General features: G+C 37.1%; 1 protein-coding gene across 1 annotated transcript in view; it reads left to right on the top strand.

Annotated features, from left to right (window-relative positions):
- Positions 1-27151, top strand: part of AMMECR1 (Alport syndrome, mental retardation, midface hypoplasia and elliptocytosis chromosomal region gene 1) — a 57796-nt gene that overhangs the window by 25563 nt on the left and 5082 nt on the right. Inside the window, exons 3-5 of the mRNA XM_009327908.1 lie at positions 12910-13024; positions 21451-21541; positions 23311-23407. Of these exons, the coding sequence (XP_009326183.1) occupies positions 12910-13024; positions 21451-21541; positions 23311-23407 (303 nt within the window). The remainder of the gene's footprint in view (positions 1-12909; positions 13025-21450; positions 21542-23310; positions 23408-27151) is intronic.

The following is a 27151-nucleotide window of genomic DNA, read 5'->3' as shown; positions in this document are numbered from 1 at the left end:
AATCATCATGCCTGCGTTCTAGGATGGCTTCATGATAGCAGGAGTAAGTGTCTAGAAACCAAAACGGTTTCTTTTGTGCCTACTAATTCTCATGAAATAAGGAGCGGCTCTTTCTTTCCCGGAGGTCTTGTTACATATGACGTGCCACAAGGGATTCATCTTGTGCCTGTCTTTTTTACTATATTTATAAAAACACTGAGAATTAGTAAGATGCCGTGAGCTCATATACCAGCCTTTACACTGACAGCACTCAGATTTGCATCTCTTTGCAGATGTACTCGCAGTATGTGGAAGAGATTGCACTGAGATAAAAACCAGCTGGCTTAAACATAATCCAAGCTGAGTAGTGATATTGATGAAACACATATCTTAGGAAACAAGCCAGGATATTATTCGGTGCCCTGTATTACGAGTGGTCGTATTCCAGTCTGTAAGACAGTGTGGACCCTTGGTTATTCTCAACTTACGCACTTGTTCAAGAATTTCAAGACTGGATTCGGTTACCTTTCATTTCATTTATCAGACTATATTCATCAATACCTTCATATTTCAGAATATTTTATTGTCTTAATCTTTTTCTATGAAACACAATGCAACACCTTAAGTAAGTGAATATGATCTTTTTCCTTCTCAATTCAGTTACTGCATATTCTACCATGCGTTTCACTTTCCTTATTCTTAACCTGATTATATATATTTAATTTGTCCATCATTGTGTTTTCAAAGTCCTGACCATAAAACATAGTTTCTGTGTGACAAACAGTATCAAAACTGAGTTTAATTGTAAAATTCTATCCCCAGCATGTTTTCAAAGTCCTGACCATAAAACATAGTTTCTGTGTTTGTGACAAACAGTATCAAAACTGAGCTTAATTGTAAAATTCTACCCCCAGCATTTACTGTCTTGGTTGTTTTTAAAGTGAATCATATTGACAACTAATAAAAATTCAACTACATCGTATTTTTATATGAAAATATAATTTGTAGTATTTCTGGTGACAAAAAGGAATATTGAGAAAATCAAGTATACTCTTGTTCCAGACTTTCAACAGTATAATAAAAACAAACCCTTTTTACAAGCTGCAGGAAATCGAACATGTAAATGTTCAAATTATATTCATGTATTTATATATCATTGCATTGCTGAGATGTCTAGGAATGTATTTTTCCATATGTGCTTAAGATGAGGCTTTTTAAAGTTCGTAAAGAATTAAAAATATTTCATGTTAACCTGTACTTTTTTAAAATTATGACTTGAATGCATCTTTAGAGGAGAGTAATATTTTGTGGATTGATTAAATGAGGATTGAATTCAGCAATAAAGTGGCCTTAAAGATTTTTGTCTTGACTTCAGTATCTGTTTTGGCATGAAGTGGTGATCTTAGGTCAATATTGAGAGACTTGCTGGAGATACAAAGAATTCTAGAGACTTCTTTTTATGCTCGTAGGCATTTGAGTGGTTAGCGTTGCTCATAAATGTAATTGAGCAGTTCATTTTTGTTAATTATCTAAACTTTGCCATCTGCTGGAGAGCCTTTTAGTGACATTATAATTTAGTCCAGTTGGAGCTCAATTAGAGTTTTCTGACTAGTCTGTTATCATGTGTTCACCAAACAAAAACCTACACACCAAACCCTGGTCAGTTTTGTTATTCAATTTTTAAATAAGCACCTGGAATGACTGTGACAAGCTTACTGTGTTATGTTGTGAGATTGTTTTAAATGCCGTGGATTTGCTTTTTATGTATCAAACGAGGACATTTCCATGGCAATTGACACCTTTCAGCTTCCTGAATGTTTGCAGGAGTATGACAGAAAAATTGTCATGCCTTTTTGAATTCCGTTGTCCTCATTTATCCCAGCATGACGATAGATGCAAGGAGGGGTGAGGGACAATACGGGAAAAGGCAGAAAAAAAGCTGCCACCTACGAAGAAACTGCTGCATACAGCTGCTTTACCTTATGTTCCCCTGTAGTCGGAAAATACTGTTCAAGGTCCATGCTGAGCAATTCAGAGTACAGACAACTGTTCTGCATGGGTATTCCGAACTGACTTTGTTCAGTTCTAGAGGTGTGGAGTGTATGGAACATAGCAGGTACAGATTTTTTTGCTACACCCGGGCAAATGCGCAGTGATTGCACGCTTTGTGTTGCAATTTGCTATAAGTTGTACCTCTCACTTACTGACCTGTTATCTGAAGACTTTGGATTTAGCATACCTTTGTGAAGGCATACCTCTAAACTATTACTGAAGCTCTGCTACATCTTAAAGTTAGGTTAATTTAAGATTTTTTTTTTCAGTGTAATAGGACATATTGTCTAGTAATTAAAATGATCCCCCCACGCCCTGCAGGGTTAAAACAGTATGAGAAAAATGCAGAATCTTTGCTCTTTCAAAGCAAACTTGTTTGCTCTTTCTTCACGTTCAAGGAGAAAAGTAAGTCCTTTAGAACCACAAAAGCGATATAGTGTAAGATTTCTGGCTTCAGGAAACAGTAATGAAGTTGAAGCCATAGAAACTTGACTCTTATTAATGTAATCAGGACACTACAGTATTACTTTGTGGATTTTTTTAGTTCTAACTGCATTATATTTTCTGATGGGAGCAGATTGCAGGAGCTGCAACTCTTGTGATCATACTTTTCTACCTGAAGGCCATAACAGCACATACACAAAATTCTAAAATTTAAGGACCTCTCCATACAAGCCTTCATTGTTTCCTTGATACATTATAGCACTAAGAAAGAGAAACAAATTTCAGGCATTGTGTCCACACAGTGTAACATTATTGTGGCATAATGATGAACTGGATTTATTTGGAAGAATCTGGAGTGTGATGGAATATTTCTCTGGGTAATTGTCAGAGCTGCAGAAAAAACATCTTTATTCTTTTTTCTTCTAAAAAGCTCTGCTTAAATTTATGGAAGGCTTAGCTTTCACAGCTTCCGTGGTTATGAGCTTTCTTTTCTTACAAGAAATTTTGTAATGGTGAGTAAGTGAGGAGTTTGATCATTTTCATCTGGTATTTACATCAGACTGACAGACCCAGCTGAAGAACCAGCAGCAGTTAAAGCTCCAGGAGTTTCAGACAGTGGTCATTACGCAGGTGCACATTAGCTCCATGTCTTAACAGATACACTGACTGCAGATTCACTGAGCAGCATCCCAGACCATTAGTCCATGACTGTTAGTCATTCCATATGTGCTGTGGAGTTGATCTGTGCATGTACCAAGAGTCAAGATAGCCAGAGTAAAAAATCAAGGTTAAAATAAGGATTTGTCTGGAAATTTTAAGTACCCCTAGAAATATTCTGTAAATACCTCTTTTGTTGATTTAAACAACTGGTGAACTTGTTTGGGGAAAAACAACAAGGTCCCAGAACCTTATCAGCAATACCAGTATGGTTTGCTTTTCAATTGTGTGTATGGGTGGCACAATACATGCGTGCGCACACACAAAAATACTGTTAAGAATATAATTGAAGCCATTAAATCGTTTTCCACTTGTGACTGCAGTCAACAACAAACTCCTCAGTATGTATTAAAGAAATTTTTTAGGATTTCCATAACCCTTTGCCTACATGCTGTGATGCCTTAGTGACTATTGTATTGCCTGCTATCTAATGGAACTGCTGCTGCACAAATGCAAAATCGATGAGTTCATATAGCGCAAGGAACGGGTGGTAAAAAATACTTAATTTCATCTGCAACTGAATTGAGCAATGATGAGGAAACAGCTGAATGCAATATATCCTAATTGTCTCTGTTCAGGTTTCAGGAGTACTCCAAACAAAATATCTGAATTACTCTTCATTTCCCCCCATGTATTTGATTACATTAATAATCCCCCCATTAACTAATATTTAAGTTAATATTTTTATAAATATATCTTTCAAGAATTTCCAGTTCAGTTATGAAGTATTGACAAAAATCTCTAATTTACAGCCATAAATACATACCATTTTTAATACAGCTTTTGTTAACTTTACCTGTGCTACAATTTCTCTTTTTTTTCAGCATTCTTCTTGAAAGTAGTCCCATTAAGTGGGGATTGTTAAGGTTTTGCTGGGTTCTGTCATCACCAGCAACAGCCACTTCTGTTTTGTTCCAGACCACGAACCTTTTTGACGTGGCTTGCCCAGCACTAGTATTAGTGCCGGGGCATCTCTCAGCCGGACATCTCTCTCTCAGCGCACAGAAACGGTGGTGTCCCCTGTGGGAAGATGCGAATTACGCCTGCTTTGTTGGCAGGAAGCTGCAGCATTGATTCAGCACCTTGCCTTTTTTTTTTTACTTTTCCTTTTTTTTTTTTTTTTTTCACATGTCTTAGATTTAGATGAATAATTTTACCAACCAAGAAGTTTAGGTATCTTGACTGTAGCAAACTCCCTAAAGATGGAGTTTTTAGATCTTTTGACATCTGAATTCAAAAAAAGCTTTGAAATGTAGTTGTTCTTGTCCCTGTTGTCACTGTTACCTGACTGGGAGAGGAGCTCAGGAAACTATTGAAGTGAGCAAATAATGGTTTCTCTCTTTTTGGTAGATGGTTCTTCTTTTGCCCAGAGGTTCTTTTCGTCCTTGTCACTCAGCAATTTGAAACTGGTAATAAAACCTTGCTATATTGGGTTGTCCTTCAGGATATTGTGAACAAACCGAAGCGTTCTCTTAGGAAAATGTTTGAAATAGAACACTGTAAACGTTTTGTTCTCTCCTTCTGTTTCTGGGTCTACTCTTAATAGATATTATGTATGTTTTTTGATCGGTGTATTATATTAATGTCTTCCGTAGCATTGTTACGCCATCTGCAAGAAGTCTGACAATATCCAATCCTGCATGGTTTTTTAAAAAACAAACAAACAAAACAACAGAAAAATCTGAATGACTCTTGGTAAATTCAAACCAACCAGACGTGTTTGCTGGCTTAGTGTATTGTGTCCTGTAACTACTGCAGCCTTGCTGATATTAACCAGTTAACAATTTCCACACTGCTAACAGTTTCAACACTTACTAGAGGATTAAGGCATTTTGGAGGACATATAGACAGCTTATTTTAGGCACCTCTGGCTGCCTAAACTAGCGACTTAATTGTCTTATCTAGTCAATGAATGGAGTTTGCCTTTTCTGGTGAGCCCTTCTAACCACTTAATTTATGTACGTGCTCTGAATTGTCTTTTAGAGGAATGGTATTCTTTTCAAAGCTAAAATAACCATCTAAAACAGAGTATCAGAATATTCCTTCCTCCTATTAATCCACGTCTGAATGCAGACAGAGATTGGGAGAGAGACTTTCTGCCATACTTCAGTTCTGTGGAGTTAAAAAAAAAATTGAAGAGCCAAAATGCCAGATCAATATTTTATTTCTCCCACCTGAAACACCGTTGCTATTACCTGCTGCACTGTGCTAATAAAATAGGCTAAGAACTTCAGAGAAGTATTTCTGTGCCAAATATCAACAAGTGTGTATTTCTTTTTTTACCCTGTGACTGCCACTTAGCAACATAATGTGCAGGAAGCATAAATGTTGTTCTTTCCCTTTCTGTCTCCCAAATGTAAGGGAGGGTTCAGGAAAAATACGTCATTCACAGTTGTTTTGTTTCCTGGAAATTTTTCCAGTCTGACCAAAAAAACCCACACCAAACAAGACAATATAAATAAATTCTTTTTCCTTGCATTCAAGTGATTTGATGATGCATGTAAATCACGCCTTGAAATCTCCATTGAAGTTGGCAAAACTCTGCTGGTCATAAATAAAACTTGTTAGAAGCCTGTCATGTGGGTTGTGTTAGGCTGTCTGATCTGTTACACTGCAAGCTAGGAGAATTTTATTCATAATAATTTCGCTTTCTGAAGAAGAGCACACTCTGCCCTGTTTTTCTGGCTTAAAAATTAATTGCAAATCGTGACTTGGAAGCTGCTAGTTTTTTCTGGTCTCTGCCAAACTGAGTTACGATAGCTGATTTTCATTAGGAAAATACTGGTGAACTGCTTAAGTGTTCCTTAATTTCTTCCTATTGAAGTTACTGAATGAAAAAGTAAAAATCTTAACCGACATCTCTGATCAGTAACCCAGCAATGGAAAAAACAATAAATATTGACATAGTTTTCCATGAAACCCTGGCACCAAGTGTCTCTTGCTGCTGTCATTTCTTTGCTGTTACCTAAAATCCAGTGAGTTTGCCACTCATTAATTTCAGGATGTTTTGAATTAATGGAAGAACAATATGTAGGCCCTTTGGGCTCAGTTTATTGACATAGGGCCATTTCTTTGTTAAATGCATTTTCTAAGGTAATTCTGCTAAGCACATTTCACTCGGTGGAAGAAGGTTCACTGGGGTTATACTTATCGAGCTAAATGAAAAGGGGTTTTCAGAGCAGATAGAATTTAAGTCCTTTGCCTGCTATCTAAAAGTAGTGCCAATGGACTGTTCTTCAGAAGAGGGTAATAGTTTGTAAAATGAGCTCTTTAGCCTATTTTTTATAACTCTACTGATGATATTTGAAGAATTGTTTAGATGCCAAAAACCTATGGTTTAGTTTAGCTGTGTTCAATATCGGAAACTGGTTAAGAGAAGATTGACTATAGCAGAGTGAACTGAAAAAGTAAAATATATTTTTTTTAGATTGGATTAATTTGATTAAATCTATCAGTTCTATTTTGATTAATCCTCTGGGAGCTACATTTCTCCATGGTGCGCTGAGCAGATTGTGAAAGAGAGGCTGTCACAAAAAGTAGATTTTTAGGAGTCGGGGATCTTGGATTCTATTCTTGATTCTGTCACTGACTCACTGTGCAAGCCTCCTAAATTGCATGAGTCACTTAATATCTCTGCCTCATTTACACTTCCTATAAAAGCGAGGATTGCTTATATCATGCCCAGTGTTTGACAGTTGCCTTTGCATCTCCTTCTCCTGTGTCATGTTTAAGCCCCCAAAGTAATTTCCAGTAACGTACAAAATTGTATCCAATTCTGCCTAAACTCTACCCAGTTTGGGTCTGTAGATGTGACTGTCCCCAAAAAAGAGGTTTAGTGAGAAATTCCATTGTTAATAATTGTCATTAAATAGCAAACAATAAAATATTAAGAATTTAATTCATTTAACACCTTCATTCATCTACACCTAAATCCTTCTTTACTATTTTTGATGCTTATATGCGATCAAACATTTTTTAAAGGATCCTTTAAATTCAATCACAAAGATTTTCAGGCACTTCTAAACTGAGTAATGTAGCTCCTCCCTTCTTATTTCCCCAGTTTGTGTCCTACTGTTTGTTACCCGTCTGCTGCATCACATTTAAGAGCCATAGGTTCTTAAAGGCTGAAGCTGACTTTTTTTTTTTAAAAGCATTTTTATAGCCTACAGAAATTACAGATGGACAATGCAATGATGTATTGCATTTTGGTTCACCTGCTCATACTATTATTTCATGATACCGAGAGCTGCTCTGGTGGTATTTTACAAAACCAAGATATACTCTTAAGGAATATAAACCTTAATTTTATTTTTTGCTAAACTTTGTGCTGTTTGTCATGGTAACTCAAAATACTTTGCACAATTTCCTTTTCTTTAAATATTTTCAGTGTCTTTAAAGTGTTTGCAAGCTTTTCTGTATCCCAAGTACAAGGAGGAGCGGAACATGGAAAATGAAATTATTGAAAAACATTTCTGGAGAGCTTATGGCCAAATAAACTTCATTTGAGGAGAAGCTGAGATTTGTATAGCATGGCTCAGCTGAAGAAAAACTGATAGCTGAGTAACACTTTGTTTTGCTTTTTTCTTGACTGGCAATTACTTGATCTTAGTAGGACACCCAAGACTGCATAAAGAAAGTATATTTAACTAGAAAGGCTGTGCATGTGTGTGCATGCATTTTGTGTCTAAAAATAGTTTTCTTTGAACAGGAGTCAGCTTTGACTTTGCCTGCTTCACTTTTAACATGGAGCAGAACTCCATGGGGAAAAACTAATGTCCTTTTATTGGCCAGCTAGAATTCCCCTTGCTTGGCACTGCTTCTTTTCAACTCTTCACTACCATGTACTTCATTTAGTCAGCAGCCATATATGTAAATTAGTTCTGGGTATTAAGGAATAAAGAACAGATGGTTTAGAAAATGCTTTTAGAATTATTTTTTTTTTCTTTAAAAGTAGTTTTGAACTCTGCCCAATTTGTCCAACTTATTTTACTAATTATTTTCACTTACCCTTCCTTAACTCTAAGTTTAACAGAAAAATTGTGGAGTTAATATTTTTTAAACCTGGTATCTAATATGTCAGATTTTGTTCCATAAGAATCCTTTTGTCTTTCTAACGGAAGACTTAACAGAAGAATGTGGCATTAAATAAGATTGTAAAATCACTTTCTAATACTACAGAAATAATGCTTCCATCAAATAAACAGAACAAAGTCTCCTCTACTAATCAAGAATGCCGACACGCAGTTATACAGTGACATTTCACTCTGAACACCTCAGACCAGTAACAAGCTTTTGAGGAAGACAAGCATACGTTATCTTGTCTGTATTTTATGCTTGCTTTGGATTGGTCATCAAGAGGCCAACTAGCATGACAAGTGAGGCAAAAGTCTGAATTTAGTACATACATCCTTGTAGAGTGTATAAAGTGTATGATAAGTGCCAAACCGCTGCCTCTAGAAACTGATACTCTTTCTTCCCAGAACAGGAATAACAATTACTTTTGTAATTGCAATTTTAATTGTAATTGTAAATTGTAATTTTTGCAAGCTTTTTTATCCTTGGTAAGTGTCGAGATCTGCTGACGTTTCTGAGGGTGATGCCAGTCTGTTAACCATTGAGAGCTTAGGTTTTGTAGAGTGTGGACAGCTGCCCCTGAGGAACCCCGCTGGATACCATCCACTTGTTTTACTGATGTCGTCAGAACAGTCAGTAGATGGTGATTTATTCACTACCCACAGAGATAAAGTTTAGGCTTAAGGATAACGACTGAATTCTGAAGGGAAGCATCGCAAATGGCATAGGTCTCCTGCTAACCACGCATTTAAAAAATGCAAAAATGAAGACGGTTAATCTGTGAAGAGATGGCACAAAGCTGGTCTTTATCTGGAACTTAATTTAGAGTTTCAACCATGGTAGTAATAAAAGAACAATTGAGGAGACAACTGATACTCTAATATACAGCACTTAAAAGGTAAACATTTCTAGTTTTAAAGTAGTATATGATGCACCTAGATCAAACTCATTAGGGCAGAGTTATTAAGTTTTAAGCTAGTTCTTCTAAAACCAGCACCTGATATAATAGCTGGACTATTTTAGTTTCGTAAATTTTGCATTAGCAGACAGAATATTTCATGTGTAGCTAACCAGTACAAATAAATGCTTTCTTGTTGGCATCTCCCATCAGTATGTTTTGTTCCAATTGCTGATTGTTTGTCAACACAAACTTCTCCAGGTAAATTTTGGTTTTACTTAGGTAACAACAGACACAAAGCTGTTTTGAAGGATGAAAACAGATTGTAACATGGGATCTGGAGACGGGGAAAGGAGGAATAGCAGCCATATTCTGTATTGACCAGTCACAATGGTGTCAGAGACTGTTACTCAAATCTCTGATCTTGTTCTGCCAGGTATCTCGCTTACCTTCAGCAGCACGAGTGCTGAAGCAGGATATGCGCACAGATGTGTGTAGTCATGGAGGTGTTGCGGAGCAGTTTTTCAGCAGGCTGTACAGAGAAAACGGCACGTAGCGGTTCTGAAGGAACTAGGTAGAGTTGAAATGGCACTATCATTTGATAAACAATATTTTAGTTATCATGAGGTAGCTACGTGAAAGCAAGGTATTTGTGCCAGTGTTATTGAATACTGGAATTAGCCAGCTAAGCTTGCTAATAAGTATGCAATGTTTACTGCGTTGCTCTGCTTTCTCTAAAACTGAACTACTTTGTTTGCGGTATATGCCTGAGGCGTTTGTGCGCCTTTCTGCTTGCACTGTGTTCATGGGAAGGTTTCATATCTCAGCTTTTCATCAATATTCAAATTTGTCATGATTCACCCGTCTTGTTTCAAATGATTATCTCAGTATCTGAGCAGCCTAGCTGAGACGTGGCTGACGCGTGCGTTGTATGATGTTTTTTTCTGTAAAACTTAAAGTATGTTAAGTTAAGGATGGTTTCTCATCTAGTAATGCCAGTGCAGCAGATCTTCAGTCAGTGGGCATTTGCCTGAGACTTTTACTGCTAACATTATTGGGATCAGGCTTACACCCATAGTGAACAACCTTTGCTTCAAAAAGTTGAAATTCGCAAGTGCATTTTGGCAGCTTGAAGAAGGGGAATTGAAAGTTAGGTAAACTCCTAGTATCAAGTTTTGCAGAAAAGTTTTTTGAAGGTTGAAAATTCTCACAATACGGGAAATGTTTTGCATGGTAGGATTGTTGCATAAATTGTGAAAAACAGGTTTAAACAAGTATTGGCAATATCCATGCATACAGTTGTTTCCTAATATAACTGAATTTGTTGTTTATTAATGAAATAATGCTTGTCTCTCTGGGTGCTTTTCAATAGTATATTCAAACAGATTAGTTATATGATAGGGGTACAGCATACCTTAGAGAAATGAGAAATTTGCATATAAGCAAACTTGTAGTAGCAATGGATTTTAAGAGGACTGGGGTTTCTGAACATAATTTCTTAGTTCTTAGTAAAAGGTGGGGTAAAATATTAAAAGTGTGTATGCATGCACTTATTAAATAAACCCATGAAGAGCTTTTAAGTGCTCAGATATCATCTCTGGCTCAAAATACCTAAGCTATGAGCAGCTGGATTCCTGGAGAGCATTCCAGGAAAGTACCCCTCGATACTTACCGTGTTCTCATATTCATTCATTTTGCTAACTGCTGTTGGTTATTAATACTAGGCTAGATGGACTTCTGGTTTGAGCTGTCCCTGTGTTCAGAGTATTCTCCCTTCCCATATATATATATATATTATCTTTTTTCCTCTACGTGGAGCGATATGAAGGCTGAATTAGCTTATGTTGTATTTTCTTATGTTGCGATGATGCTGTGGCTATATGAGTTGATCCCTGATGTTGCTCCGAAACACCAGGCAACGGAGGATGGCAACTTTGCCTGGTTCCCAGGAGTTACAAAGCTAGCTTTGCAAATCCCATCAAGAAAATCTTGGAGAATACCATCTTTTGATACATCTTCAGTGAAGGTCATTAGTTAAATATCACAGGCATTATGCTTTAAATCTCCTTAGTGTTCCCAGTTCTTCACAGGTCTGTGTAGGCCTGTCTGTCCTACATAAATGTCAAAAGATTCATCTTGGCCAGTTACTTACTGTCCCAACATCTTCTCTCGCATCTATGGCAACTTTACCTGGAGTTGCCTAGAATTACTCCTAAATAATGAGTAGCATAGGCCCGCTAACTGTTACTTAATTGTGTAACGAATTTGTCTTAGTAATGAAAATCTAAATTTCTGACCTATTTTGTAATATAAAAATACCAAAGCTTGGAGAAGGGCTTCTAGTCTAAATTCCAATACTATGTTCTTTTTTGTAATTGTAGCACATGTGGGGAAGAAAGCTTGCCTTCCCCTGCCCCAGAAAATTAAAGGTTCTATTTTAACTCTTCAGTGTCTGGTATTAATTTGTGATGGGAAGCTATTTCTGGTTATACATATGATGATTTCCTTTAGCTAAACTTTACTTTTTTTTTTTGCTTATGTGTCCTTATTTGGTCTGCTTTATTAAAGTTATACTACTCTATATAAAATGGTGGTATCTGATGCAGAGACTTCAGCCATATTCTAAATGCGATGGCTGCAATTATATCCGCTAACGGCAACCACTGGCTGTATGCCAAGTAAAATGAATAAGAGTGATCTAATTGTTAGATGAAACAATGAGACACGTGAAGAACTTGGTAGTACTTTAGTAAGTCTCTTAAATTCTCTTTACTCTTCAAAAAGCTTAGCAGATCACTGTTTTTGGTGGAGATGAGCATGTTTGTATTCATACATGTCATATTTCAAATCGTAAGAGAATAAAAAATTATGAGATACCATACTCACTTTAACCTTCCCTTTTCCAATTTAACTGGTTCTTGACCAAACTTATGCAAGTAGGTTTGTGCAAATGTTCTTACTTGGGGTACTGCTTACTGTCTGTTAACCGCTTTGTTTTTCAAAGCGTGGCGGAATGTGCACAGGTAGCTCCTGTCTCTATTGAATTTTACCCCATTAGGTGTATGTTTGTCTATAGAGTGGTACGTTAGCCTGAGGATTAGTTTAGCTGTTTGCAAGCTTCCCTGTTACTAATCATTACCTCTGCTTTGCAGAACATATTCAAGTCCTGTAGGTTTACAGGTCTGTAGAGCCCTTGGATGTTTTTACCTTTTTATATTCGCCTTTGCCAGTAAGCATGAATATTATTCTTTTTTGGAGAATATTCTGCTTGTTTGGATTTTTTTTTTTTCACTGAATAATTAAGTTCTACAGTTTGATGACTGCATTACGTGTTCGATTATTGCAGCTATAGAATTTCCCCCTCTACCTTATGTTGTATAGTTCCATCCTTTTTGAAAGGGACTTACTAAATTGCAGGTAGAAGAGCTCTTGCTTTTGTAACTTTTTCCAAAACCTTTCTGCTCTTCATTAATAAGATTGTTGCAGTAGCAAAATCAGCTCAGGAAGGAATGACCCTCAGAACACCACCTGACTGGCCAGCCAAGAACTGAAACAAATATCTAAGGAAAAAGTTGGGAACATTGGTCAGTGTGTTACACTGGCAACTGGATTATCAAACTGGTCATCATTTCATCAGGATTTTTTTTGTCCTTTGTACTTTTCAGTTGATTCATTAGATCCCTGAACTTTAACAAACAAACAAACAAACAAAAAAATCCTTTGAAATTCTGTTTTGTCTTCAACAGTGCCCTTAAAGATAGTCGTTTCCCCCCAATGACGAGGGATGAGCTGCCACGGCTTTTCTGCTCGGTGTCTCTGCTCACTAACTTTGAAGATGTATGTGACTACATGGACTGGGAGGTAAGGATGTCAGATATCTTTTAAGAAAATTACTTGGATACCATGAACATCTATAGCAGAAGTCACACCGTTTAAATTATCTGCATATATTTAGTGTAGTTGTCACTGGTTTGCACTCTGTACACATTGTTTTGTACATAGGTTCAAAAGATCCCTTTGGTAGAACTGTCATCACCTTAAAAGTCTGAGCCATGAAAATGGAATAAAGTTGTATTCTTGCCCACTTATGCACTCAAAGTAAGAGTGGTCTGCACAGCTGTATTTGTGTCTAAGACTCCATCAAGCAAGGTATTGTCTGAGTGATGGTGTCCTGAGACCTCTTTTGCAGCATAGCTAACTACAGAAACATGGTAGATCAGTCCATAGATTCCGGAAAGAGGATGTTCCAGTATGAAATTTAATAGTTTGATGTATGCTTCTGGAAACAAGCACTGCAAAAAAATTGCAGTCCCAAAACAAGTTGCCTTATTTAGCTCGTAGGAGTGAGCAATTTATCTTTCCCCAAACTTTGCTCAGAGTGAGGGGCCTGCACAGACCCCAGAAAGCCCTTATACAATGAGGCCAAGTAAATCATTGCTCTTGTTTTTCTTTGGTACTTATGCATGGAGCTGAATCTATTTTAATTGTTAGGTTCTAGGAAACCTGCATGCATTCTCTTGGAACAGCAGCACAAAAGAGATTAAGAAGCAAATGCTGCTTTTAGAGTTATTTCTGGGAAGGTATACTGAAGGAAGTGTTATTCTGTATTCTTCTGCTTTTTCAAAATTATTTGGTATTAGACACTTGCAAAAAACAAGTTACTGGACTTAAGATGAACTTCTCATCTCAGTATGACTGTTGTGTTGCTCTGAGTCTATATTTGAGTGGACGTAAAAAAATTTTGAAATTGTCATATATGATAATGGACATGTTATAATGCCAGAGACGCCACACAAGTTACAGTATTTCCCTTTAATAATGAGTTAGCCCTGCTAAATATTGAGGATTTCTTAAGGTAAAAGAGGCTTTCTGTTGTATTCACACATAACAAATGTATATTGGAAAGAAATTTCGTTTGTTGATATAAATGGTAAGAGGCCCTACTGTATCAGAATGGTGATATCCAGCAGTAACCTCAGCATTATGAATTTTACAGTAGCTGAAAATCTAATAAAAATGCATTTCCTGTTCAACTCATAATGACAAGGGCTTCTTACCTTCTGATATGTAATTCTGAATGAGATGAATGTAAGTTTCCTTTGGGAAAGCATTTCAGCATTTTCACCATAAACAGAATTATTCATTTTTTTATGTAATGTCAGACCAAAAAAATAAATCTTAGCTGAAACTGCATGTGCATTCTCAACAAGAAGCTTTTTTTCAGAGAAGGAGTTTGTCTTGTCACTGAGCCCTTAGAGTACTTTAAAAAATGTTTTCAAGTAATCAAAACTGTAGTGACTTTTAATACTAAACCAAGCTGGAAATCAAAATTAAAACTGGTAGGATTTTTCTGTTTTACGAGGTTGACTTCTGGTAGTAACCATAGTGATGTTTTCAATGTAATTTCATTTATTATAATTTATTAAAAATCAGACTATGAATACACTCAGAAAATGTCTCTTTAAAAGTGTGAAGCGCCTAATGAAATAGCATTTAGCTCTTACCATGTGGTAGCCTATAAATATTATTAGATGCTGTTTTATTCTCTGAATAATAAACTTCGAAGATGACCAAAATATTCATCCTTAAAGAGAAGCTGAAACCAAAGCTGAGTTCAAAACTCCACTCTCCCTTGGGAAGACTGGTTTTAACTTTGTTCCTTGGGAGACTTCTGATTCATAACTGTAATGCTTGTATGAAACAAAGGAGGCTTTTACTTCCGATGTCCTTTCTATATCTTGTTGCAGAATCCTTGAGACTTGCAATAACAGTGTAAACAAGCTTAATGCAGAACTGTAGTCTTGCTCGGTTCTGATTGATTTTATGGATTCTCATGATTCTTCTCATTGGAAAGCCCTGACTTATGAAGGAAGAATGGAGGGGTCAAAAATAGACTAGTCCTTGTGTTACCCATTTGCTTAGTTGCTCTCTCCTATTTCATTTAAGGTTTTTTAACGATAGGCTTTTAAAACCTCTAGCAAATTCCTAGGAATTCTGAGAAATGGTCACAAAGTAGGTTCCATGATTTTTTTTTTTCTTTTTTTCCTGTAAGTTAAATGTGCTTCTCAAGTGATTGCATTATATGTAGTTGTGGATGATCCACAAGCTTTCCATGCAAAAGGGGCAGGGGGGTGTATAAATACGAGAAAGATAAAATTTTTAATTGTTAGTCCTTAAAAGAATGATTCATTGCTGTTTGTGCCTCTGTCAGTGAGATAGCTTATGTCATCCATGTTTCTTTTAAGGGAGCTGCAGTTATGCAATATTAATGGCAAAAAGACATTTCAGGATGTCTAGAGTATGACGTAAAGAGGGATTCTGCATCTTTCATCTCGTATAATGCTGATTTCCAGATCATCTTGAAAAACGTCAGCCTGGTTAGGAGACCTTACTTCTGTAGGTACGCTACTGACGATCTTGTGGGAGCCAATTCAGCAATTTGCTGACAGAGGTCACACTGTTTCAAAATTGCCGATTCAGACAACTCGCAGTGCTCTGGCGGCTTAGAGACAAGATCATTTGAAGACACGGCTCAGGAGTCTCTCCTATATCCTGAAGCAGAGTGATAGATCTTCTTTTCTCTGACTAATGAATTATCTTCCCAAACTAAATCAGTTAATATTTCAGTTGTAAAAAACAATGTGAGATCCTTTTGCAGCAGAAACTTCAACCAAGTAAACAGGAGATATGAGTGAATTGACTGCTATTAGCTCCCATATGATTTTTCAAATTGCTGCCATTTTCACCTTTTATAAAAGTAACTAGGAGAAAGTGCAAACCTTTAAATGACCACTTCAATGCCATGGTTCATGAGGATGCTTCCTAAAATATAATTTAGCATTCTTACTTACATGTGACTTTATATGAATTGCAGTGCACTTCAGTAGTTGAACAGATGTAGGGCTTTGAACACGGGGGCTGTATGAACTGTTTCTTCATTTCTGCTAGAGAGAACCCATGAAATATTGCTGTGGTCCAGTTGCTGCTGGGGGGGAGTTTCACAACCTTTCTGTCTCAAAGAAATGGGCAACATGAGAAACTCTAAGATATGTTTCTTCTTTTGATAATACTGCTCTTTAATAAAAGAGCAGATATCAAAGCACTACTCGGGGGACAAGTCATAAAAGACCAATTATTTTTAAACACATTTGATACTGATAGCAGTCATTCCTTCCCCGCATAAACTCAGCTTTATCTGTATTTCCATTCTCCTTGAGCTTATCTTTTTGATCTGTCCTTCTACCAAGTGTTTTCTTTCCTGCACAAATTTGAATTCCTGCCTCAGGATGCCTCCAATTTTGCTGTTGATTCCTAATGCAGAGGTACTTGCATCTCACGTTACGCTGGGAACTGTGTGTGTAGTTAGCAGCACCCCAAAAGAAGGAATGTAGAAGAGTTTGAATAGATTGCTGTGAAGTATCATGGCTTTGGGTCCTTTAGAAAGAACTTCTGTTTGGTTTGTGAAGCTCATAAGTCTGCAATTTGGGCAAATAAGCCTACGCTCAGAAAGTCCTCTGAGCGGATTCAGATCCCAGGAGTGGCATATATAAGGTGTGATCACGTTGTAGGTCTTGCAGTTCCAGCTTTGGTGCCACAGGCTCTGCCTCCTTGAGAGGGTATGGCTGCAAGGTACATTACAATGGCAGATGATTTAATGTATCCCCTGCGTGCTTTTTTTCTCTAGAAATACAGAAGAGAAAAGCAAAGTGCCTCTACTCATTCCCTCTCTATTTCATGTTATAGCAAATGAACACCTTTTTAATTTATTTTCTCATTAATCTAATTAAGAATCTGTGGGTGTTTTCACTAGATGGTAAAGTCTTGCTAATTCAGACCCTATCCCCATTTTTTTATTAAAACAACATAAACATTATGATTATATGTAATTATAATAAGAAACTTTTTGGAAAATGTTATTGTAATTCCAACAGGGTAATAAATAACTAGAATTGACCGGCGGCTCTTCCTTAAAATACCTTGAAAGAGATCTTTGCCCTGAAGTTGCTGTTCTTCAGTAAAGTAAAATCTGCAGAATTGTACATGCTTGCTGTGTTGATACAAAAGGCCTTTAGCCTGTGCGCGCTGGTTTAAATATTAGCTTAAATAGTTGTAGCCAATAATGTTGACTGAAAGGTGGCTTTTCATTGTCGACAAAGTTATACATTTAAGAGTTGTGGAAATTCTTTCCTTCCTGCAAGTGCAGCAGCACCAGCAACTCTTGCAGCTTATATTCCTTAGAACAGAGAAGAAAGAGTCTTGATCTCAATATTTTATTCTCTTTGGACGATATTCAGTGATTCCATGTATGTAAATAAATGATTCTTTAAAAAAAGAATGCTTGTCATGAAGTAGAGAGCGTATCTCTTGAGTAGTCTTTTGCCTCCATTGTTAAATCAGAATGTAGTATTTGAGCCCTACTAAAGATGATCAGAAAGAAGCCAGCATATTTGCTACAAACGTGAGGCTAAAAAGCTGTAGAATTCAGCTAATAAAAAGTGGGGTCCACTTCTAATAAGTAGCAATAGTCGCTTAACCGGAAGCGTTCCATTTCCAGACAAGTTTGTATACAGCTATTTCTATAGTACTAGTTAAGTAAGTAAAGGGGAAGGTTACTATGTTATGCGGTATCATAAGGAATACTGTACAAGTTATAGGCCAGCTTCTTTGAAAATGTTTATCGCTTGCTGCTGTTCAAAGATTGAGCTGGCAAACCGTCAGTCAGTAGAAGGATTAGCCATAACCCAGAACAGCCTGATCCGGTTCATCATGCGGTTGCGTGAATGCTTTTACTGGGAGAACTGAGAGGCAGGCAAGCAGAGTTTGTCGCAGTTCATCTGGCGTGCTGGCGGTAAGGATTGTACATCAAGCCATGTTTCTAGTCTTGAGTGGAGGAGAACAGCAAATAGCGAGTGAACTTCAGGAACAGGCAGACGCTTGTTTCTAACACCAAGGAGGTGCTGTGCTCCTCCAGCTCTGGGGCATTCCGTGTGGATTCTTTGTAACAGATTCTTTGTTATCTGCTTTAATGTATTTCTGAAAAAATGTTTACAATTAATTCATCTTAAACTAAGTAGTGATAATTGCATGCAAATCTCTTACAGAATTCAGTGCAGTAGATAAAACTGAACAGAATGATTATCTGATGATAATTTACTCCACAGTGGACTAGAAGCTTAAATTTCAACAAGGCTTGATGTTTTAGATGCTTATCCAAATTCCATGTTGATAGTCTAAAGAGAATAATGTTATTTTTTTCCTCTCAGTATGGTTGGACAGTCAGTACAAGAGGAACAGATTTGTAAACTGTGTTTGGAACTTTGAGTCAGAACAGTCAAACATGAGCGTTGCTTGAACGTTGGTTTCAGGGTGGGAACAATTTTTGGAGCAATTTTTTCTCAGCCCAACTGAGGATAGATGTATAGAGAAGCGTATTATGGGCAATAATCTAGCAAGTGCCAGAAGCGCTTGGCAAAACAGTAAATGTGGTGTGTGTGTGTTTTCCCCCATGCCGAGGTGTATGTAAATAAATGATTCATTAAAAAAAGAATGCGTATAAATGAATTTGAATGTGTATAAATACACAACAAAGTCTGAAGTTCTGTTGAGGTCACTTCAGAAGTAAAATAAAAAATGTAGTTTAATGCAGTCCTTAGATTTAGTGAAAGGTCTGTGTTTTTTAATTAATATTGTCACTGAACCTAGTTTTAGGTAGCCTCTGGCCACTTATACAGTGGGCCAAAAAGTTTATATCCACAAATATTGGATACGTAGTATACAGTATTTCATGCTCTAAAACCCTATAGAAATATTTCTGTCAGAGGGGATTGGTTTGTTGCCTTTCTAAGTCCCTCTCCTTATCTCACTCTGCTCTCCCAATAGCAACAGTCTAAATAGATTCTATCCGTCTGGGAGGCTGGCACGGCAATTGTGTGGTCTTTTTGCAGCTCAGAAGGATACCTGTATGTAGTCATTTCCTAAATGGTAAGAGATGAGACAGAACTTAAACTCCCTCTGCAGAAGAAGATTGTTTGGTTTGCTTTTCTGAACTGCACAGATGTTGTTATTCTACAAAAACTTGCCTGTAGTGTATCAGTATTTTTAGTCTGAGAAGCACGCCATAGGCTTTGTATAAAGTTCTGGTAGGCAAGCCAGTTACAGCCCAGTTAATGCCTTGCAAACATGTACCTACCCCTTACCTCCCATCTTAGAGAGGAACATTTTGGGAAATTTCACAGTTGTTTTCATCAATGCAGGAACATTGGTCTCTTGAGGAAGTCAAAATCAATTCCTAACTGTGCCCATGCCAATCTTAGCGTGGATCATTCTTATTTTGCTTGTGTGTGGCTTCCATTTGTTTAACTCAGGCCTGGTTTTGATTAACTGGAGCTAAACAATGAAAAGCCATTTGTACTGGACTAAGAATACTGCTTAGCTATGCAGTTGGAATTCATACTTCACAGAATGCCATGAAACTTTCCCAACCAGAGGAATTGTGGGTGCAGTTGTGTTGCCTTACTCATTTGGCTCCACATCTTTTCCTTCTACAGGCACGGGCCTAGAATTCCATTAAAATGGCTAATGGGAAACCTCCAGTGCAATGCAATTCCCTGCTGCTTGCATGTTGCGTCATACTTAATACATCACTAGTGCTTCTGGTTAGTTTCTCATGAATGCTAGATGATCACTATTATGCAAAACAGTTGTGTAGAATTTAGAATCTGATATTCTGCAGGATTTGAAGGTGTGCAAAACCTGAAAATATTTGATCTTAGTGCTTAGGCAATTGAATATAGACAGTTACAAAATCACCAGCTGCAAAAACTTGCTCTGTTCTTGGAATAAACTCGGTAGGCTCATTTCAGCTTCTAACACTGTTTCATTTTACTTTCAGGTCCTTTGGGTTCATAATTACATCACCTGAGCATACAGATTTGATATCTCTAGTGATTATATATCCATGTTATGAAAGTTAGGTTTAGGAGTGTTTGGTAATGAAATATCACATTAAAATTTGCAGTGAATTAAATTCGTTAGTCTCAAAGTAATTTTTCCTGTTTAAGAAATGTTAGGTTCATGGGGAAAAATTGTTGAGGCCGTGGCCAGCCACAAGAGAGACTCTTCCTCCCATTTCCTCATGCTTATATATAAAGATTATAAAGATTAAAAAAGAAAGTCTTAATATAAGCAAATATGTTAACTGAATAAGTGGTAGAGCTTTTTAAGTATTCCTTATTTGTTTTTTGACCATCATGCAGTTACAGTAAAATAGGTTGTCACCAGAAAAACTGCTACGGCATTTTTCAATTAATTTTGTGTCCAAAAAAAAGTGCCATACCAAATAACGTGATACCCTTTTAAACATAAACTATTCGTTTCCACATACAATGTTGGGAACTTTGGATTTAAGTGGCAATGACTTCTTAGTTATGTGGGCATGAAAATAAAAATGTCCGTCTACTAATGCTTTGTGTTTATGCACAGAACTCAAAAGCAACTGAAAACTTACTGGCAATGGAATATCTTTTATGGCATGCCTGATCCAAGTGCAGGTACTCTCAACTGACTTATTGTACCTTGAAAAGAGGAGTGGTTAAACAATGCCCTGGAAAGCTGCCTAGCCTCATTTTATGTTTTTTAATTTTTTTTTGGCAGTTCAACTTTATCTACGCCTAACTCCTTGGTATTAGTAATTTTGGTTTCCATACTGGCATTTTGTCACATTAGAGTACTTAGTAGCATGGAAATAGGAGTTTGAAGCTGAATGCTTTGGAATATATCTCCTTTTCCTCGTCATACATTGGCAGAAATCTTGAAGGCTCCAGGCTCGAGTTCGTAGTGTGACAAATCTTTCATTGTTCAGTTGTGACTTTGAACAAAATTAACGCTCTTAATTGAAGCATCATTAGACTTGCCAGCTGTTTGGTTGCCTGCAGATTATGTCTGGTGACCAGGTGATTTTATCAGCAGCAACATTGCTGACAGCGTCAGAGGGAGACAGTAGACTCAGAGACAGAACGACTTTTGCATCTCAGCTGGCTTTCCTTCAGACCAGAAATGAAGCTCTGTGGTGGGGAGCTGAGGACCGTATTTATGCTGCTGCTGACCTTACAAGGTTGTTAAGGTGAACACCTTGCAAAATGATTACGTTCACTTCAGTACCACCTCTTGAAACTCTTTGCAAAAAGGTATTAACCACTGAAAGGTTCGCGTTTTGGGTTTTATCATGTTAGAAATCTCTTGTATCTTCTTTCTTTCAATGTACTAATAAAGCTGCCAATTTCTTGCAGGTGGGTGTACATGGCATTAGAATAGAATTCATCAATGAAAAAGGATCAAAACGCACCGCCACCTACTTACCGGAGGTTGCAAAGGAGCAAGGTCATTGTTGCACTTTATTTCATATGATCTGGTGAAGAATTTAAACATACGTGTAAATCTAAAATGCAATATTTGACCTTGCACTGATGTCAGATGATGGAGCAATATTTAATTGTAAGAAGACTCTTATATAAAATGCCAATTACATGCCTGTATCAATCCCCTTATAGGGATTCAGTAAACTGTAGCTGTTTTTTAAAGAAGTCATAAATGCAGCGTAGCTGTAGGAAAATAAAATATGGAGGGGGGGGTACAGTGCTGTCGACCAACTTTACAGTTGTTAAAAGCTGTCAATTTTCGTATAGTTGTTACGCCGTGATGTTAGTGACATGCAAAAACTCTGTTAAGTGATGGGATGTCTGGTCAATTATCTTAACTGCTGATTTCTTCCTAAATTTGCAGTGATCAAGGGTTTTTTTCAGTTAAGTACTTTCTGCTAGTACTTAATTCCATTTATAAACACTGGCTTCCTGGGGTTTTTGATGGATGGAAGGGAATTATTTCCAATACGAAAGTCCAAAATAATATTGTTAAAGTCCCTTTTAATAGAGGCACAGACTTAAGTTTGTGAATTAAAAAAACTATGGTAGATTTTGTTGAATAGTAATCTTTTGGACTAAGCAGCTGACTATGACTGCTCACTATGTTGTTTTTTTTCCCCAAGCTTGGCAGTGTGTCTCAATCTTTTACATTTTGCATTGCTGCTTTCTGCCTTTTTTTTTCCTTTTTATATTTGAGTTGGTCTACTAAGGAAATGAAACCTTTACTGAGGATCATCTTTAATTGATAATTCCGTTTCCAAATAGTCACTTAAAAGTTTAGAGGCTTTCCAAGCCAATTTTTTTGCTTTTCTAATCTAAGGTTGGCTAGTTAGAGAAGTGGTTTTTTGTCGAGACCTTTGGTGATCACTTAACAAGCTCTTTTAAATTCAGGAATTGGGGGCGGGGTGTCTTTTAAATTTCTAAATTGTTTTAGTAGACCATGCATTGCAATCTGACTTTTTCAAGTACCCAAAACTACCCATAACTACCCATTTGTATTTTTTTATGTACTCAAAACTACCCTTTTTTTTTTTTTTATGTGACAATGTGACTAATCTAATTGCATCTTTTGGAAATAACATGTCTAACGGCTACTTAAAATATTAGGCTTTTTTAAATCCATAAATAGGAGTTTTGAATAGCATGAAGATTTTATTGAGAACAGTAATAAATCTGTATTTTTAATCCATCACTTCTTTTTACTACCTAGCCACCTATAATATAATATAATAGTTCTGAAATTAGAAATATCACTGTGAAGTTAAATGATATTTATGGAGACGTCTAATCGCTGAAGTTCTCTGCACGTGTTCAACTAATAATTCTTTTAAATTTTATACAGAAATTTAATTTTTCATACTGTCATAGCCATTTACGATGTATAAAGTGATTGTGATACATGATCATACCTGAACGTTTCAGAAGAGTTTAACTCTGTATCTTGCCCCCAATCTAGGACACCTGGATATAGTGGGTCCATTTTTAAAATATTCCAACTACGAGATAAAAATGTGTGTTGTTTGTAGAGCAAACTTTGTCTGTAAAGAAATCCTATACGTGATATTTCCCACAACTGTTCTTAAGTAGGGAAGAACGATCTGTGTTTTATACAGAACTTCAGCAGAGCACTTTCATTATCAGTAACACTACGTACTGTACTGTATTTTTGCAACATCTGTTCTTACTGCTATATTTCTCACTAATTTTTACTGCTGTAAAATTCAACAGGATGGGACCACATTCAAACCATAGATTCCTTATTGAGGAAAGGAGGCTACAAAGCTCCGATCACTAACGAATTCAGGAAAACAATAAAGCTAACCAGGTATGCATCGTGGGATACTACAGATAAGTCCTGTTTTTGTAATACCGTGATGTGTTCATTCCTGGTAAGTGCTTATTTCAGTTGTTAATAGTAAGCTTTCCTGTATATATTATTAATGATTTCTTTCTTTTCACAATAGCAGTACGGACTTTCGAGAATATCTGTGCCTTGCATAGGGATTAGTGGCACTAAGCAAGAAAGAAAAGGCTGTTAAATATCAGGCTACATACATATCAGGGTACCTGCATGTTTTGTTTCATAACTCTGAAAAATCTTAGCAGTGTATTAGCTCTTGCTTTTTACAGTTTGTTCATCGGCTGTAACGGATCTTCAGGGGCTGTTGCTAACAAGGATTACTTGCCATTGTCAATTTGTATTTGAGCAGATGGTGCGCTGTGGGTCTGCTGCTGTGAAGTCATGGAGGCCCCTCAGTCCTAGTAATCTGTTCGATTCTCAAAGAAAGCATTGGGTCTTTTTTATCTCCTGTGGAGTATAGGTTTCCCTTACCTTAACAGGTATTAGGTATGCAAACTAGGTAGCTGATTGACAGTCGGTGTACTAGTTAAACTATGTCAGGGTATTCTCAGGAGTGAAGACATGAATTTAATGTTTTGTTTCATACTCTGTCACTCTCGCACACTACTGTACCTTGATTTTGCTAATTTAATAAAACGTGTTCTTGAGGGCTTCTTGGTGGGAGCCAAAATATTTCAGAATTAGCAGCAGATATTCTGCCCATAATATTGTAGTTATGTGGTGAAGGGTGGAGGAGTAAATGTCTATAAGAACGCCTCTAAAACTATGTATTTTTATAAGCTTGCAGTATGAAATGACTGCTAAACTCTAGTTATCTATTCCATGCTTGGAGAAATAAGAATTTTTTAAATCTTACATCATAAGGAAGTATTGACTGTTCATCCTCTTCAGGGAGGCCACACTTGACATACTATTAATACAAATAACAAAGCTAGAATCCTTTGTCCAGAACTGTTACCCTTCCTATCTTTTACCAACTTCTAGGGACTCACAGGATCACAAGATTAGTTTTAAAAGTGTTGTATATATGACTCTTGTTTCTGTGTCCTGATTTCTTTGGAAATTCTTTCCTCCTTAGTGCAGCTAGGTGTAAGCCAGACTTGACTTCCTTGTCCATAATTAAACCTAATCCTTTAATTTCAGACATTTGAAAATACTTGGATTCTCCTGATTGTTTGTGCACTTTTATAGGACAAAGACCCAAGATTTTGGTTTGTCATCTTCATCTACAAATCTTGCTATTACTTAGCAGTAGTTTGTTTAGACCAGCTGGAAGGCAAAGCATTTCTTAGAAAAATAAATATTCTAGTATTAGAGGAATTACTTGTTCAGTGACCTTGTGGATGAAGGATAAAGACACTGTGTCTCAGTGACTACTCAGAATTCTGGATTCTCGTAGGAACCCAATTACTGTGGAGTAGCTGTGACTAAGGAAAACATGCTATTCTGAAGGTTAAATTAGGGAGGAAGGATTTACAGAATCCAGCTAAATTTCCAAATGCAGAACCGCAATCTCCTTTCAATTTATTTCAGCTGTACACCTTGTTATCTTCTGTTAAAAAAGAATATATGGAGATAGCTGAGGGCAAGAGTAAGAGTGCTATAGTTCTTAAATGACAATTTCTGTACACCTCGGTAAATAAGGAATATATTTTTTCAAGAAACAAAAATTCTATATAGTACACATTTTCTTCCAGCTACGTGGTTTTATTTGGAGCAATGGCATGTGAGCACAGAACAACCCCCCCCCATCCCAAAACAAGACCCCACCAAAACCCCTGTGTTTAGTGTATTTAAGTTCACAACATCCAAACTGCTAGCAAAATCACTGGCCTGATAAGTAGAATAAACAAAGCATAATTTTTATGGTCAGAAGAAATTTTTTTTTTTTGGCTGTCTGTTTTACTTGCTTAAAAACTCAGCTTCTGCTGACATATTATAAACAGTAGTATTAAAATAGTAACCATTTCCCAGCATCAGACAACCTTTTTAGAGCCTCATTGTAATAACTTCTTGTCATAAAGTAAAACATCTATTGGAAGAGTGGAATAAGTGCTTTTAACTTCTTTTTCAAGTCTCTGAATTAAAGTAAATGTCCTGTGTGTGAATAAAGCTTTAAGTTGATCAAAACTAGTCTACTGCTAGCTATCTTGACTTCAAGTTAATACCCAGTAGTTCCGGCCGTATGTTGAAGAAGAGGACTGAAAACCAGTGGAGCTGAAAGAAGTGTACCAATTCTAGGGATCTAGAATGCATAAGGACCGTAACTGCATTTTCTCTTCCATCTGCTTAAATGAGCAGATGTGATTCTAGTCAGGCTGCCTTTGGCCTGCTTTGTTGACCCACTTACAACCAACTTCATTAACTGCCAAGCTTATGGTTTAGTTTCGTAGTGGCAGGGGATTTTATTCACAGACCAGCTTACTCGTCAAGTGCGGAGTGCCGCATACCATTCACAACAATTCCAGAAGAGCTGCAGCTAATCTCTCGGCAAGGACCAGCGGCCACTTGTTAAATTAGTACATCATTAACAAACTCTGTTGTATCAAGTAAGCGTGGGCGCCTTTGGTGCTCTGAAACACGTCCACTGAAGCAAAAAGCTGCAAGCGTAAGATGTTCTGCTCTGTTCCTCTGGCAAAGAGGCAACAGAAGCAAATGTGTTTGCCACCTTAATTGCTGCAGTTGGTAACTCCACAGTAGTTTAAACTTTTGTGTTGGGTTGTGAGTGTGAGTGGTTGAGCCATCTGTTATGGTTTTTTTAGACCGAAGAGAGGAGAGAACAACCAGAGCAACTCCAGAAGAAAAATATGATAGAGAAGAGAGGTTGCAATATTTTAAATCACTGTAGCTGGATTCACCAAATCTCATCTGTCAGATCTCTTATGCAAGGTTTTTCTAAGTGAAATTTGTGGAAATGTGGAATAGTGTTGGTTTTGTGTAGATTTTACACTTCTACAGATAAGTGTAAATTTGGCAATATCTTCTTTGTTGTCAAACAATACTGATGCAAGTATATCCAAAACATTTGTTGCCAGGGCCTGGATTCTGCTTTTAGTTAAATATAGCTGGCCGATGTTATTGCAGGACCTCTCTCCATTATTTTTCAACAGTCTTCGGAGTCTGGACAGGTCCCAATCGACTGGAAGCTGGCAAATGTTGTCCCATTTTTCAGGAAGGGTAAGAAGGAAGACCTTGGCAATTACAGGCCTGTCAGTCTCACTTCAGTGCCTGGTAAAATTATGGAGAAGGTTATTCTGGGAGCTATTGAAGAACACTTGAGAGACAACGCAGTCATTGATCATAGCCAGCACGGGTTCACAAGGGGAAAGTCCTGCTTCACCAAATCAATTTCCTTGTATACCAAGGTCACTCGAATAGTTGACCCAAGGGAAGGCAGTAGGTGTGGGGTTTTTTGATTTTAGCAAAGCTTTTGATACTGTCCCTCACAGTATCCTTCTGGACAAAATGTCCAGCACACAATTAGACAAGTCCATAATATGTTGTGTGAGCAATTGGCTGATGGGTCGGGCTCAAAGAGTTTTAGTAAATGGGGTGACATCAAGCTCGCGGCCAGTCACCAGTGGGGCCCCCCAGGGCTCAATTTTAGTGCTCTTTAATGTTTTTATGAATGACCTGGATGCAGGAGTCAAATGTACATTAAGTTTGCTGATGATACTAAATTAGGAGGAGCTGTGGGCTCCCTCGAGG

The sequence above is a fragment of the Pygoscelis adeliae genome, unplaced genomic scaffold (assembly GCF_000699105.1).
Source record: "Pygoscelis adeliae isolate BGI_AS28 unplaced genomic scaffold, ASM69910v1 Scaffold14, whole genome shotgun sequence".
NCBI lineage: Eukaryota > Metazoa > Chordata > Aves > Sphenisciformes > Spheniscidae > Pygoscelis > Pygoscelis adeliae.
Note: the sequence above shows the minus strand (reverse complement) of the source record. Positions and strands in the feature narration are given on the sequence as shown.